This window comes from Gorilla gorilla, chromosome 1 (genome assembly GCF_029281585.2).
Source record: "Gorilla gorilla gorilla isolate KB3781 chromosome 1, NHGRI_mGorGor1-v2.1_pri, whole genome shotgun sequence".
NCBI lineage: Eukaryota > Metazoa > Chordata > Mammalia > Primates > Hominidae > Gorilla > Gorilla gorilla.
The window spans coordinates 55,663,845-55,678,495 of record NC_073224.2 but is presented as its reverse complement, the minus strand read 5'-3'; the positions used below and the strand labels follow the sequence as shown (position 1 = coordinate 55,678,495).

At 49.5% G+C, this 14,651-nt stretch overlaps 1 protein-coding gene across 1 annotated transcript in view; it reads right to left on the bottom strand.

The window, feature by feature from the left end:
- Positions 1-14,651, bottom strand: part of CACNA1S (calcium voltage-gated channel subunit alpha1 S) — a 72,795-nt gene that overhangs the window by 44,563 nt on the left and 13,581 nt on the right. Inside the window, exons 3-9 of the mRNA XM_055367958.2 lie at positions 9,643-9,782; positions 7,724-7,866; positions 7,392-7,544; positions 5,011-5,216; positions 3,577-3,680; positions 1,186-1,331; positions 700-781 (exon numbers count right to left, since the gene is read on the bottom strand). Of these exons, the coding sequence (XP_055223933.1) occupies positions 700-781; positions 1,186-1,331; positions 3,577-3,680; positions 5,011-5,216; positions 7,392-7,544; positions 7,724-7,866; positions 9,643-9,782 (974 nt within the window). The remainder of the gene's footprint in view (positions 1-699; positions 782-1,185; positions 1,332-3,576; positions 3,681-5,010; positions 5,217-7,391; positions 7,545-7,723; positions 7,867-9,642; positions 9,783-14,651) is intronic.

Genomic DNA, 14,651 nt, shown 5'->3' with positions numbered 1-14,651 from the left:
AACAACCCCATTATGTAAAAAATCAAAACAAAAACAAAAAAATCCCGGCATGTGTGTGTGTATGTGCAAGACAGATGAAAGCACAGAAAAGATCTTAGAGGCTGCACATCTGTTACCATGGTTACCTCTTTGAAGGGCTCTGGAGACCTTCATCTTTTCTTTGATGAATAGCTCTATCGTTTGATCTTTCAAAATCATAATTAAGTATGAATTTGTAAAAGGAAACAGCCAACCAAATAAACAAACCCTCCTCTTAAGACAATGGCGAGAGAGCGTGGAGTGTGCTCTTGCCTCCAGCCTCCTTCCTGAGGGGCTCCCGGTTTGTGCAGCCTCTGCTGTGTATACTTTCCCTCTTCCCTCGCAGAGGTTTCTGACACGAATGACCTCACCGAGCTCTGCCCTGATCAGGGTGAAGCAGCAGCAAGCATGCTCACTGCTCCCGGAGGCTCCCAGTGTCCTTCTTATGTGCTATATAAATAGGTCATCTGCTCAGGACCCCTCTGATTGCACATTCCCCGAAGGTCTGGTCCCTGCGGAGTCCCTCAGAGCAGGAACTGGCCCTATTTTCTTAAAAAGGCTGCCTTTCTAAAGGATTGGACAAGTGACTCTGAAACCACTGAGGGGAAGTAACTGGACTCTGCTCTCATGTCTCAGGGAGCTGGGGGTTGGGGGTTCCTGGGGCGGTGGGCAGATACTCACATGAACTGGATGATTTTGTTCAAGCCTGCAATTTCATACAGGCTCTCTGTGTCAGAGCCACCTTCATCCAAAGACAGTTTTCCTGGAGACAGGAGAGAAAGAGTCAGCCAGCCTTCGGGGACCCTCTGGGCTGGACACACCTGGGCTGGGCACCCGAGACAAGGGCCCATTGACCAGAGACATCTGCGACAATGGGTCCTAGGTAGGCCTGGATTTCTTCGTGCTTTCCAGAGACTGAGAGTTCCAAGAGCTAAAGAGCCCACTTTATCTGCAGGGGAGGGGCTGTGAGGATGGGCAGCAAGTACCTTTGGGAAGAGCTCTGGTCACACCTGGATCCTACCATTTTGAGCCATTTTGCTTTAGGCAAGTCACTCACCCTCAAAGGACTAATGTTGGACTTGCTCAGTGGGCCTGATTGCAAGGTATGACTCAGAGGTGGGAGTGAGAGAGTGGAGTGAGTGCTGACCACAGCCTTTGGGCCCAAACCTTCTCTGAAGTCCTCAACGTCCATGACTTCGCCCTGCGTGATCCAGCTCATGTAGCCCCGAAGGTCCTCATCTAGCTGCTGCTTCTCCCGGAGCTTCTGGAAGGTTCCCCTGGACTTGGCCTTCTCCCGCTCCTTGGTGAATTCCCTGAAATGAGATGGGGGAACCAGGAGAGCAGGAGAAGAGGGAACAGTGTCAAGGAAAGACTGAGCTTCCTGAGGACAGACAAGCCCATTCTGTGACTGGAGCGCTCCTTTTTCTGGCCCCGGGGTGTTGCCTGGGGTCCAGGTGCCCCTCAAGGTGGCTGAGAGACAGCCCCTCTCACTTCCCGCTCACCCGTCCCCACCCTCCAGGAACATCCTGGAGCACTCCTTACCCCTTCCTCATTTCTTTCTTCTCATCCATCTCATTGTCTCCTGCCTTGTTTTGGGGTTCCCCTTGCACATTAGGGGTTAATGACGAGGCAGTCCTTTGCCTAACTGAATCAGCCACGGAGCCTCAAATTGGCCATACTGCCCCAATCCTTCAAACTACCTTAGAAATTTAGTTTCGTACAGACCAAAGGCCTGGGGAAAATTCTCCTTGGACTCCAAGGAACCAGTTGGCATGGCTGGAAGAAAAGGACCCAAGGCTCCGTGAGGGATCTTCAGGCCAGCAGAGGGCAGCCCTGGGCTATGGCCACCTGCCCTGTGGGGCAGGAGGAAGAAGACAGCACAGGCGTAGGCTCTCAGGAGCTGCGCCCGGCAGCCAGGAGGGGTTGGCCCACAGGGCAGGTCGAGTTGCCCTGGTCAGGTGGGGTCCAGGGAGGGGCTCTTGACCAGTTTGTGCCATGGACCCTTTGAAAGTCCAGTGAAACCTATGGATCTCTCTTCAGAATAATGTGAAATGCACAAAATAAAACCGTAGCATGACAAAGAAGCCAGTTACAGTTAGGCTTCACTTAATGACTGGGATGCGTTCTGAGAAAGGCATTGTTAGGTGACTTCATCTCTGTGCAGACATCAAGAGCGTACTTGCACAAACCTAGATGGGAGAGCCGACTACACATCTAGGCTACATGGCATAGCCTATTGCTCCTAGCCTACAAACCTGGACAGCGTGTTACCATACTGCATACTGTAGGCGATTGTATCTGTGGATCTAAACATAGCTAAACATAGAACAGGTACAGTAAAGATACAATCTTAGCGCACCACTGTTGTGGATGCAGCCCGTCATTGACTGAAATGTCATCATGCAGCACATGACTGTATGTTAAAATATAGTTATCAAAATGCAAAAAAATTGTGATCAAGTAATACATTCGCTTTTTCATTAACTCATTAGCAAGATCTAGCTGCAGGTTTGATATCTATCATAATTTCAAAGTATGGAGTAATTAGTGTAAATACTATTCGCAACAACTGTAATGTGACATGATTTCTATTAGGACAAGTCATAGGCCCTGCTAATAGCACTGTGGTTTGTTGCCTATGTTCATTACTAAAGGAAACACTAAATTTCAGTTACAGTTGTGAAAAATAAAGATAAATGTTTCCTATGCAAGTTTACAGACTCCCAGAATTCTATCTATAGACTGCCTGGAAGGAAGCTTCGGGAATGGGATGATACCAATGGGGAAGAAGGCTGATGGTGACTTCTAGCCTCTCTGCTGTGCTGGGGTGGGTGGAGGGATGACAACAGGACTGTCTCAAAGAGAACAGCTCTCATTAATAATGACCATTAGTATTTAGTGCTTATTTTGTGCTGGACTCTGTTCTAAGTACTTTATATGTATTAACTTATTTAATCCTGACAACAACCCTACGAGATAGATACTGAAATAATTCTTAGGTGGCAGATGTGGAAATTAAGGCACAGAGAAGTTAGGTAATTAGGTAAAGGTCACACAGCCACCAAGCAGTGGTGCAGGGATTTAAATGTGGGCATTCTAGCTCCAGAGTCTATGTGCTTAACCGAAAGCCCCACCGCCTCTTAGTGCTGAGGCTCCAGTTAGGCACCCCCGGGGCCAGGAGGCTGGAGTTTCAGGGGCTTCACTGAGGAGTGTCAAAACAGAGGGACGGGAGGGGTGAGAATGGGGGAAGACTTGAGGAGGAGGAAAAAGGCAAATTAAAAATTGAAGGGCTCCTGTGTGCCTCTCCTCTCTTCCTGCTCACCAGGAAGGAAGCGCTCTTGGCCCATCTGAGATGACAGGGAACCCAGGGATGAGCCGAGGGCCTGACTCACAGCCCCCTGCCCTGCTCCACTCCTTCCTCCTCCTCCCTTCTCTCCTTCTCCTCTCCACCTGCCCCCCACCCCTCCTGTTTCTTTTCCCTCCGTTCCTTTTCCTTCCTCCTCCTTCTCCCCTCCTCCTCTTTCTCTTTTCTCCCCTGGCTGCCTTTGAATTTCTTACCCACTCAGGACACCCAGCACCAGGTTGAGGATGAAGAAGGATCCCAGCAGAATGAGGGTGACAAAATAGATCCAGGGCCACTCATTCCCAATGGCATCATTGACCTGGTCAGGACAGAAGTGTGATCCTCTGAGTTGAGGGCTTGGTTCCTCTTCCCCAAGTCTGCTCATTAAGACTCCACCCAACCCTGGGGGACAAGGAGAGAAGCCACCCTGGGATATTGAGGGGACATTTTTCCTAACCTGAGGACTAGTCTGGAAGGACTTTTCCAGCCTGAGGACTAGGATCTGGTCTGGAAGGATCTCCCTCGGGAGACCTTGCTGACTGCCTACCTGGCCCGGGCAAGACTGACCTAATTTCTCTCCAACCAAGAGTGTCTCCTATCTGCCTCCCTCACTTGATCTCCCTCATAGACTCTATCTCCAGTTGATTTATTTAAAGCCAAGATTTTTCAAATGAACAACGCCTGTGACCCCGGACAAGTCACCTAACGTCTCTGAGCATTATTCCCAACCATCTAATGGCAATAATGACATGGGCTGTCTCTCCTCACAGGCTTGATACAGAGGTGAAATCATACGTGTGACAGTCCTTTGACATTTTAAATAATTTGCTCTCCTAATACACACTTACAATAAATATTTGTACTAATCTTTTGTATTTGCAAAGCATTTGACAGTTTTACAATCCCCCCACCCCCACAATAGGCGGCATCATATTGTTGATAATTCTGGATTGGAGCCAGGGGGATCAGAGTTCGATTCTTGGCTCTGTTGCTCACTAAGTTCTTAACCATGGGCAAGTTACTTTAATCTCTCTGAGCCTCAGTTTCTTTATCTGTAAAATGGGAGCAATGCCTTCCATCATTGAAGGATGAAATAAGAAATCTAACTAGCTCTTAACAAGCACCAAATAAATAATATACTCCAACAAAGAAACTCTTATGGAGTGTTGACTGTGTGCCAGGCACTGTTGTAATTCTCCCACTAACTCTGATATAGACAGTATTATTATCCTTATTTTATAGGTGAGGAAACTAATATCTAATAATAGTTATATGGGAAACAGTCTTGCGGAGGCAAGGAAAAAGACTCAAAGGGCCCTTCGTTCCTCAAAAAGTCTGAAATTCTAAGCTGTCAGAATTGAGTCACTCACAGCCAGGTTTTTCCTGGTTTCCATTCTTCACCTGCCCCTTGGATCCTGCACAGACATATTGTATCATGGGGATTTCCCTATAGGATGCTGGGGCACATACCTGGGAACCAGAAAGGGACACACATCCTGTATAGATTCCCCAGGGAGGAGCAAGAGGGAGCTGTGGTCACTCAAGTCAGAGACTGGCCTCCTGTGTGGACTGGCAAGCCCTCCCTCCCCACTCCCTTGCAAGCCTGTGGATGAAGGGAGATGGTTCTGCAGGCGCGGGCCCAGACCCACCCAGTAAAGGACGTCAGTCCATCCCTCCATGGTAATGCACTGGTACACGGTGAGCATGGAGAAGCCGAAGTTATCGAAGTGGGTGATGCCATGGTTGGGCCCTGGCCAGCCGCCCCGGCACTCACTGCCGTTGATGGTGCACCGGCGCCCTGAGCCTGTCCTGGCACAGGGTGATGGCTCCTCATTCTCCACCGTGGCCACGATATCTGGAGGCAGAAGGCAGAAGGAACATCAGACAACAGTAGTAGGTGGACAATAACAGGAGGAAAGGTGTATAAGAGCAGTTTAAGAGAATTGAGCAGTAAGTCTAAAGACACTCTGCTGAAAATGCAAAAGACAGCTTCACGTGGAGCAGACGGTGACAGTGAAGAGGAACGCCTTGGGCTGAGGATGGCTACAGGCAGCGGGAATTATGTCTTGGGCCCCTGGGCCTCATGGCAGGGTCGGCTTCTAGGATTAATTGTCCTAAGCAGTGCAACCCATGAAAGAGGAGAAATCTGAGTGTCATTTGTCCCCACAGAACTTTAAAAAAGAAGGCAGCTGCCTGGCTGGAGCAGGGCTGGAGGTGGAGGGCTCACATGTTCTGACTTGAGAGTTCTGTCTGGGAGGTGAAATTGGAGAAGCTCCAAAAGCACTGGGCTGAGCTTTACAAGATACCCAGCTGACAGGGCAGGGGTCTGCACTCAGGGGAAGTTCCCGCCAGGCCCGAGCCTGCACTCTCCTTTGTTCCCCTGGATGATGCTTTCTTGTCTCTAAAATCCTGTACTTCTGATGACATCCTGCATCTCCTTTTATCTTAGGATGTTTTACAGTCTCCTTTTGTGTTCAGAGATTAGATTGGCTCATCAGAACTGGAACACCCTGCCTTACCCATATTTATCTATTTACCGTGTAGGCTCAATGCTCTGAAGATGGAAAGGAGAGGACATTGATGGGTCTGTGGGGGCCCTGACCCCATGAAGTCAGAAGCCCCGATCCGAGAGGGGCTTTTGAGCACTGCTGCTCAGCATTCCTCAAGATCTCATGAGAACACCAGTGAGACCTCCAAATTTGGGTTGAAGGTGTGATCAAAGGTCACCTCCTATCCGTCCTGATAATGCTTATGATAGGATGTAGACTGTGGTCGTGATGGGAGGAGGCTGAAATGGGAGGGGTCTAGGAATATAATCCCTGAAAGCCGGACCAGAGTTTACTCTTGTGAGTTGGGTTTGGGACTGGTGTTGACTGTCCCTTTGTTGTCAGTGGTCATGAGGAGGTGAGTAGAGTCTTCTGAGACACTGAAGGCCTAGAACAGTTATTCTGGTGAGCTCAATGCCAGGGCTTATGGAGGAGCCTAAGTCCCAGTCAGCTGCTGGCAGGGTAGAGCAGCCAGTCTCAGAGTGGGACCCGAGATTCTTTCAGGGTGTCGGCCTGACCAAAATGATTTTCACAATACTGCTAAGACGTTAGTTGCCCATCTGTCTCTCATTCTCTCAACAATGTAGACTGGAATTTTCCAGAGGCTACCTGAGTTGTGATTTGGCAGCACACACACACAGAAGTTGATGTGAGAGTCCAGCAGCCTCTATCAAGCCAGGCAGTGAAGAGATTTACAAAAAGTGTAAAATAGCTTCACCACTCTTCTCACCAAATATTATTGGTTTTGGAAAAATCTAGTTATTTTTTATTAGAAATATACTATTTATGTTCTCATGTCATGAGTTTCTTACTGTTCTTTAAAAGTGAATTAATAAATTAATATTGTGACATGTTCCTCGGTTTTCATTTCTCATACCATGAATATCAACAGATCAAAACCTATATAAACAAAAGCTCTCTGAGGTCCTCAGTAATTTATATGAGAGAAAAGGGGTCCTGAGGCCAAAAAGTTTGAGAACTGCTGCTTCAGCTCAAATATATCTGGGCTTCAATGTAGGTTATTTCTGGAAACTCAACAAATGACTCCATTTGGCTCTTGGGTGTTTTTTCTGAGGTCCCATTCAGACCCTAGTCTGGGTGCCTGCTCTGAGGGTCAGCTCAGACTAAAGCTAAAACTATGCGACAGGAAATGTACACATAGAAATTCAGGCTTATCCCATGCCTGTGTCTCCATCTGCCACAGGTCCAGAGAGCCTGGAACATACCACATTGTATGTGGGGTAGGGGGTGATGGTGTTTCAGAACCAGCCATGGCCCAGGCCCCTGCTCACTTTCTTGGCTCATTGACCCCAGTAGAGCTGTCCTTCATCCAAGTCCCCCTTATCCAGGAGAAACCCATTCTCAAGGTCAACAGATGTGGGCGGCAATGGCTGAGCTCCGGGCTCCTTCACCAGGTAGGGTGGCTCCCCCTTCTGAGCCATCCTAGGCCCTGCCCCACAGCCCCACTTTCCCTGGGAGCTCACCTGTGCCAGTGAAGTAGCAGGTCTTGTGCATCTTGCCCTTGAAGAGCTCCAGCCCGATGATGGCATAGATGATGACCATAAAGAGGACAAGCAGGGCGATGTGGAAGAGGGGGAGCATGGCCTTGAAGATGGAGTTCAGGACCACCTGCAGGCCTGCAGAGGCAGGCAGGGAAGGGAAAAGAGGAGTCACCTCTGCTTGGTCTCATGGCCCTCCCTCCCTATAAATCCTGGGAAGCCCTTGAGATGTCAAGGTAGGAAGGGGACCCAGAACTGGGGGACAAGGGAACAGGAAGGGAGAGGAGAAAGGGGTCTGCAGGGACACTGCCACCCACTAGGCACCCCCGACACCAGCCGGAGGGGTCTGAGCACTCGGAAGGCTCTGAGGGCCTTGACATCCAAGCCGGCTCCTTTGCTGCTCATTGGGGCTGTGTGGCTTTGGATGACGTTAACCTGTTCCAGAATCACGGTGAAGACCCTAGAATGGAGAAGAGGGAGAGAGGGGGTCCAGGGGTTGGAAAAGCCACTGCCCCAGTGGTCTGGGGCCCTGTGTCCTGTCCATGCTTGAGCACCTGTGGAAAGGCCTAGGGGAGAGACGGCAAATACGGTTCATCAACTAACAAATGATCTGATCATGCTTATCTGGGGAATTTCACTTAAAAGGATTCTGACATCAAGTTCATACTCAGTGAAAAGAGTACGGTGCTCCACTTGTGAGGTCTACTTTGGGTGCTGAATGGGGTTGAGGTATGTGTGCCACAGGTGCAGTCCCCGGCCCTGGGGCTGAGTACCCCCAACACGGGCTGGAGGTTACCTGTACTTACTCAATGGCGACCCAGAGAAGAAACTCCACAGCAAGTTCTCCCTCCGTGCTTTTCCTCCTGGCTGCACTTTTTGATAATGCCCTTTATTTTCTTTCCTACTGGCCTCCTCTTCCTCTCTTAATTTACTCAAATTTCCATTATCCTTTGAAGTCTACCTCAAATTCCTTCACCTCCAAATCCTTCTAACGGCAGAACTCCCTGGGACACATTGCGTATGAAACAACAATGCGCTGTGAGGTACTGCTTTCTGCACTCTATTATTCTGTATGCATTTGTCTTGGCTTCCAGCCAGGGCAGTTTGTAAAAGGCAGAGGCAGATTCACAGAATTCTTCAGAATTCTTCTATTTTCTCTACTGAGCCAAAAGTAGCACTGGATGATTAGCAGGTAACCAACACCATCCTTACGGAACTGAAGGACAGCATACTGGTTGAGCATGCAGCCTCTGGAGCCGAGACTGCTTTGGCTTGAATCCCAGCACTGCCACCAGCTAGCTGTGTGACCTTAGGCAAGTTGCTTGACTTTTCTGTTCTTTAGCTTCCTTATTTATAAAATGAGGGAAAACAGGATTGTGGCAAGAATTAAATGAGAGGGTACATGTAAGCACATATTAAGTGCTTGATAAATGCTATTGTTATCATTACGTGGTAGTTACTCATGGTAATGCTATGGGTAGAGATATGTTCCTTCTAAATTCATATGCTGAAGCCCTAACCCCTAGCACCGCAGAATGTGGTTGTATTTGGAGACAGGGTCTTTAAAGAGGCGATTAAGATGAAACGAAGTTGTTAGGGTGGGCCCTCATCCAATTTGACTGGTGTCCTTATAAGAAGAGGAACTCTGGACACACAAAGAGACACCAAGGATGCACAGGCACAGAGGAGAGACTGTGTGAACCCAAACCTGCCAGCATCTTGACCTTGAATTTCCAGACTCCAGAACTGTGAGAAATAGATTCCTATTGTTTCAGCTTCCCAATCTGTGGAATGTTATTATGGCAGCCCTAGCAAACTAATACAGGTTAATAAATGTCCGTTTTTATGAACCCAAATAACAGGTACTCAATACAGGTCCATGGAATAAACTAATAAATGACAGAGGCTGAGAAACTTATGAACATCCAGAAACTGCTGGCCAGTGGAAACATCCATATCATTTCCAAATTTGTGTGATGTGAGGAGGATAATGGAATTTATAGCATCTAGCAGGGGAAGGAGATTTGACCTGCGGGCAGGGTCGGGGGCAATGATCCACCCTCCACCAACATGGACAGCGCCCTTGCCGGGCCGGCCTCTAATAGAGGCTGCTCCATGCAGTGGTTAGCACAATGCTGGAGTCCCACCCCACCTCTAAGGTGCTGGTGGTGGTGGCAGTGGGCACACAGTCCTCAGCGAGGGTCTGACCTTCAGTCTCCCCACACCCAGCTCTCACCCCAGGAAGACAATGGTGAAGTCCAGCACATTCCAGCCACTGCGCAGGTAAGCGTCCTGGTGGAATAAGAAGCCGTAGGCAATGATCTTCATGGCGGCTTCAATCGAGAAGACAATGAGGAAGAAATACTCCAGCTTCTCCTGTGGGAGCAAACGTGGTCACAGCATGCCTCTGTGCTCTCTAAGTGCACCCTTGCTCTCTTCCCTGCAGCCGTGCTGGGTTCCCTGCTGTTGCTCAGGCACGCCCACCTCAGGACGTTTGCACTTGCTGATGGAATGCCCACCCCCCCACTCCACACCTACATGCCCCCACACTGCCACTCCCTCACTTTCCACAGGTCTTTACTCCAAATTCCTTCACTGACGCCTTTTCTGGCCACTAAGTATAATGTGAGCCATCTCCAGCATTTCATGTTCCTCTCCTCTGCTTAATTTGGTCTTCTTAGCACTTATCCTTAGCTTAAATACCATATCTATATATATATTATACATATAAAATCTTGTTCATTATCTATCTTCTCCACTAGAATATAAACTCCATGAAGCATGGGGATTTTTGTCCATTTTTTTTCATTACTCAACTTCCAGATATTAGAATGGGTTGAATAAATGAAGGATCTGAGGTACCCAAAATGAAAGTCCCCAGGTGGCTTCTGGCTTTGGCACCTTTATTCTCTCACCATGCAGGGGATGGATGGTAGGAGACGGGGGGTGGATTACTCAGAACTCCAGATGCCTTCCCTTGCTGGGCAGTGTTGCTCTTTAATTCATTTTCCTTTAGGGTCCCCTGCCCGTCCCACCTGCCCTCACATTGGCTTCCTTTAGGCAGTCCCTTAAAGGGCATGACACTATTACGCAGGGTGAGTGGAGTGTGGGGTACACTGTGTGTGGGGAACACAGGTAAGAGGCTGAGGTTTCAGCTCAGCCCCACCCTGCAGAAGGCCCGGCCGACACTCCAGCCCCTGTCCCCGTAGCCTGATCCTCTGGGTTACCCTATCCTTGGCCCCATCACCTTTCCCCCTCTTCTGGGCCCAGGTGAGAGCTATTTCTAACTGAGGAAGCAAGTCTCTCTTGTCAGGACTCCAGGCTGAAACTGCTCTCCTTGCAGCCATCTGAACCCTGGCTTGGCAGCTTCTAAGAGCTCTGGCCTCCAGGCCTTCCCAGATAAGCACAGCCTCCCGAGGGGGTGCTGATCCAGCCTGCAGTCTAGGCCAGCCTGCAGCACGGCACAGCTCCAGGAGGTGTGTGTGTGTGTGTGTGTGTGTATATATATATACATATATATATATACACACACACATATATATGTATGTGTGTATATATATACACACACATACAGATCTATCCTGATTGGTGCTCCCTGGAGTTACTCAAGGGGGTCTGTACCCCCACAACCCAGCCCCCATCACCATTAGTCTGCAACACTCACACCCATGAAAGCATCTCCTGGGACCAGGGGCCCACCCCATCAGCACACTGCGGAGGCGTCATTCACATTCACAGTTCCTTAACTGCGGAGCCAGACTGGGGAACTGGGCACTCCATTAATGATATGGAAGATAATTTATTTTTACTTCCAAGTGAGTAGGTATGGGAGGCAAGGGAAGAGGTCCCCAAATGGCTCACTATTGTGGATATGGCTCCAGAAACCTCCAAACTTGTCATTCAGAGAATTTTCCTGAAAGCATGATTTTCCCCTTCCAGATAAAAGGGAAAACTGCAACATACAAGGACTAGACTTGCTTTTCTTAATGTTGCCCTTCGTTCCTTCTATTAATTTGTGATCCCAAAGCTTTCCCCTTCTTCCAGAAAATGGTAATATGATGATTAAAATGCAAAGCCATGCCATTCTGTGAAAGGGCCTGTTGATGGAGACTGTGCTTGGCACTCTTAGGGAATCGTGGGGCAGCCGCTCCAAGGAGGAGAGCTACAAAGGGAGGTCTTGGCACCCTCCCTGGCAAGAGGAGCGGGCTGGAGCAACTATGGTGGGATCTCCCTGGAATTGGGTGAGTGGTCTCCCCTCCTCTGTAGGACAGGTTTCCTGGGAGTCAGGCACACCATTAAGGAAAAAGTGTAAGGGAGGAGAGTGAAGTCAAGGCAGCATTTACAATTTCAGGTTGCTGCAACCCCAGGGGGATAGACAGAAGTGGGGTTGAGGCAAGGAAAAACAGGACCTGAAATAGTTTCAGTGCTCACAGGCTGGGCGGCCAGCCATGAACACCGGAGAACTGCCTGCAGCTGCCACTGCCTGTCTGGCTGCAGCCTGGCTCAGAGAGAGCTTGTCAGGGGCTGTGGGCTTCAGATGAGGTCACTCAGTTTCCTCAGCCTGTTAGCTCCAAGGCCTGCCTCTTTCCACCATACTCCCTCCAGCCCAACCCTGGAGTGCCTGGAATTAAAACTCAGTACCATACAATCCCTGTGTGTGCACACAGCGTGAGCCCTCGTTCTGGAGGAGAGGGAAAAGGGATGTGTCCACTCTTGCATCATAGGAACAGTGTCATCAATGTCACACTGGGTTGGCTGACAGCCTCTGCAGCCTGGGCTCAGTCTCCCATGGAAAAATGAGGGATAGTCATTCCACAGATATTTATTAAGCTCTGGACTGGATGCCCTGGGTAAGACCTGGCTGTCTCCCCAAGATCAAAGTCATCAACCTTCCTAAAACATCCTAATTTCCTGTGACACCCCCCAGCATCCATTGTGGGCAGGTGGGAGGCAGAAGATGTATGGTGTGATGGTTCTCACCAGCTCTGCTGCTTTGGGCAAGTTCCTAAGCTTCTGTGAACCTCAGTTTCCTCATTTGTAAATCTGAAATAATGAGAGCTACCTTGAAGAGTCATGGTGAGGATTAAATGGCACCTTGTGAGTAAGTGTCTACCCCTGCCTGGCATGCACCAAATACTGAATACATCACAGCTATTCTTATGAGACACCTGGGCCCTTGGTGAAGGTCTGTTTTCTGCCTACACTGTGTTCTATTGGTTTCCATTATGTTCTATTGGTTTCCATTATGTTCTATTGGTTTTCACAGAGCTGTTGTTTGATGTCATGTCTGTGGGTGGTCACCAGGGCTTGGCTCTGACCCACCTCACACTCAATATATTTGAAACGGAACTCCTTCTCCTGATAAACCTGCTGTTTCTCATGTGTCCCTGTCTCAGCCAAAGGCACTCAGTGGCCCAAGCCAGAAACCTCCAGGGTCTTTCTGGACTCCTCCTCCCTCTTGCTCTCCCCGGGTCCCAGTGTCCAGCAGGTCCAGGCCATTCCACCCCTACCATCTCCTGCATCCAGCTCTTCCTCTTCGACTGCCCCTGCCATTGATTGCTCTCCCCTGCCTGCAGTGGTCCACCGCCACCCACGTCTCCTCCCCTGAGCCCTTCTCCATACAGACCCGGCTACTGCCTTGCTTGCAAGTCTGCAATGGCTCCACAACACCTACCAGAAAAATCCAAATGCGTTTCCGCGGCATGCAAGATTCTCCATAACATGACCCCTGCTGATCCCTCTGGCCTCGTCACCAGCCTGCTGGCCACCCCGTCAATCATGTGGAATGACTTTCAGGTCCCCTAGCTCTCTAGCTGCCCCAGCCTCCACCTTTGCTCATCCCGGCCCCTCTGCCCAGAGTGTCCCTGAGGCCCACTGTCCAAGTAGACCTCTTGCCTCTTACAACCCTCTGACCCCCTACAGGGAGCACCAGCTCTGTGTCCTCACTGTCCCCTATAACCCTGTGCTTCTCTTTGCTGCCTCCTGACAGACCGCAGCTTCCTTGAGGCCACGTCATCCTCACATGTGTTTCTAACTGTGGGGATTCTCCATGGCTTCTCTGCCCCAAGAACAGGTGACATTCCCCCATCAGTAATAGCATTTGGGCTTGGGGGCCAGGGTCACTCTCCAAAGAAGCCCTCTCGGAGTTGCTGCTGGTGGTGGGTGAGGGGAGGTTTTATGGCTTGAGAAGGCACCGCCAACTGGTGATTCTGATGCCCTTCCCTCAGTGGCATATGGTCCCCCGACACAGATGAAAATATTTTGGGCTCAGGGCTTCTGCCCTTTCTGTTCTCTCTACCTGCAATGTTCTTCCCCAGATATCCTCATGACTCACTTTTTTCTTTCTTTCAGGACCCAACTTGAAGGTCACTTTATCACTGAGACCTTCCTGGCTCTCACCCCCCAACTGTCTATCTTCTTAGCCTGATTTGTTTTTGTTTTTAGCTGTTGTCAAAACTTGACTCGCTATATATTTGTTAATTTATTTGACCCATCTCTCCTGACCTGAATATAACATCATTGAGAGCAGGGACTTAGCTCTGTTCACTGCTGCGTCAATTGCATCTAGAACAGTGCCTGAAAGTCTGTGATGGAATAAATGAACCAGTGTCCCGGGGCACTGCTGCTAGAGGTGCAGGCTGTGGGCAGGTGCGGCTGCACACCATCGCTATCACTCTGAGATGAGGTCAGTGTAGGCATTGAGTAAGCATTTGGAAAATTCTATGGCAATCTGTAGCCACTTCCACGCATGTGGGTGGACTATAGACCATTCTGGGTTTGTCAAAGTCACATGGCAAATCCCAGCTGGCACACACACACGAAGAGAACAGTGTCATCAATGCAGTACACCCATGCAGTAGGACCATGTATCAGGCCATGATGGAGTAGAAATTAAAAACGACGAACTGTGGTCTTTCCCTACAGATCATCTGAGAAGCTCTGCTATAGAATGCGTCATCCTGCCCAGCACACAGGAGGCTCTCAGGCTGTTTGTTGAATAAATGAACAATGGAAAGTCACAATTTCTGCTCACCTTCGAACCAGGTGCAGCCTTGGGATCCGCATTCCTAAGAAGAGACACTGGACCTCAGGCCGTGACCCCAGAGCAGGAGGGCAGTGGCTGTCCCTGACCCCCTGATCTCTGAGCTCAGGGGAGGACAGTGAGCCTGTCCAACTTTGTGAGGTGAGAGCTCCCTTACCTCAGCCCCCAACAAGGGCCTTTGTTATTAAATGTCCCCTTAAAGG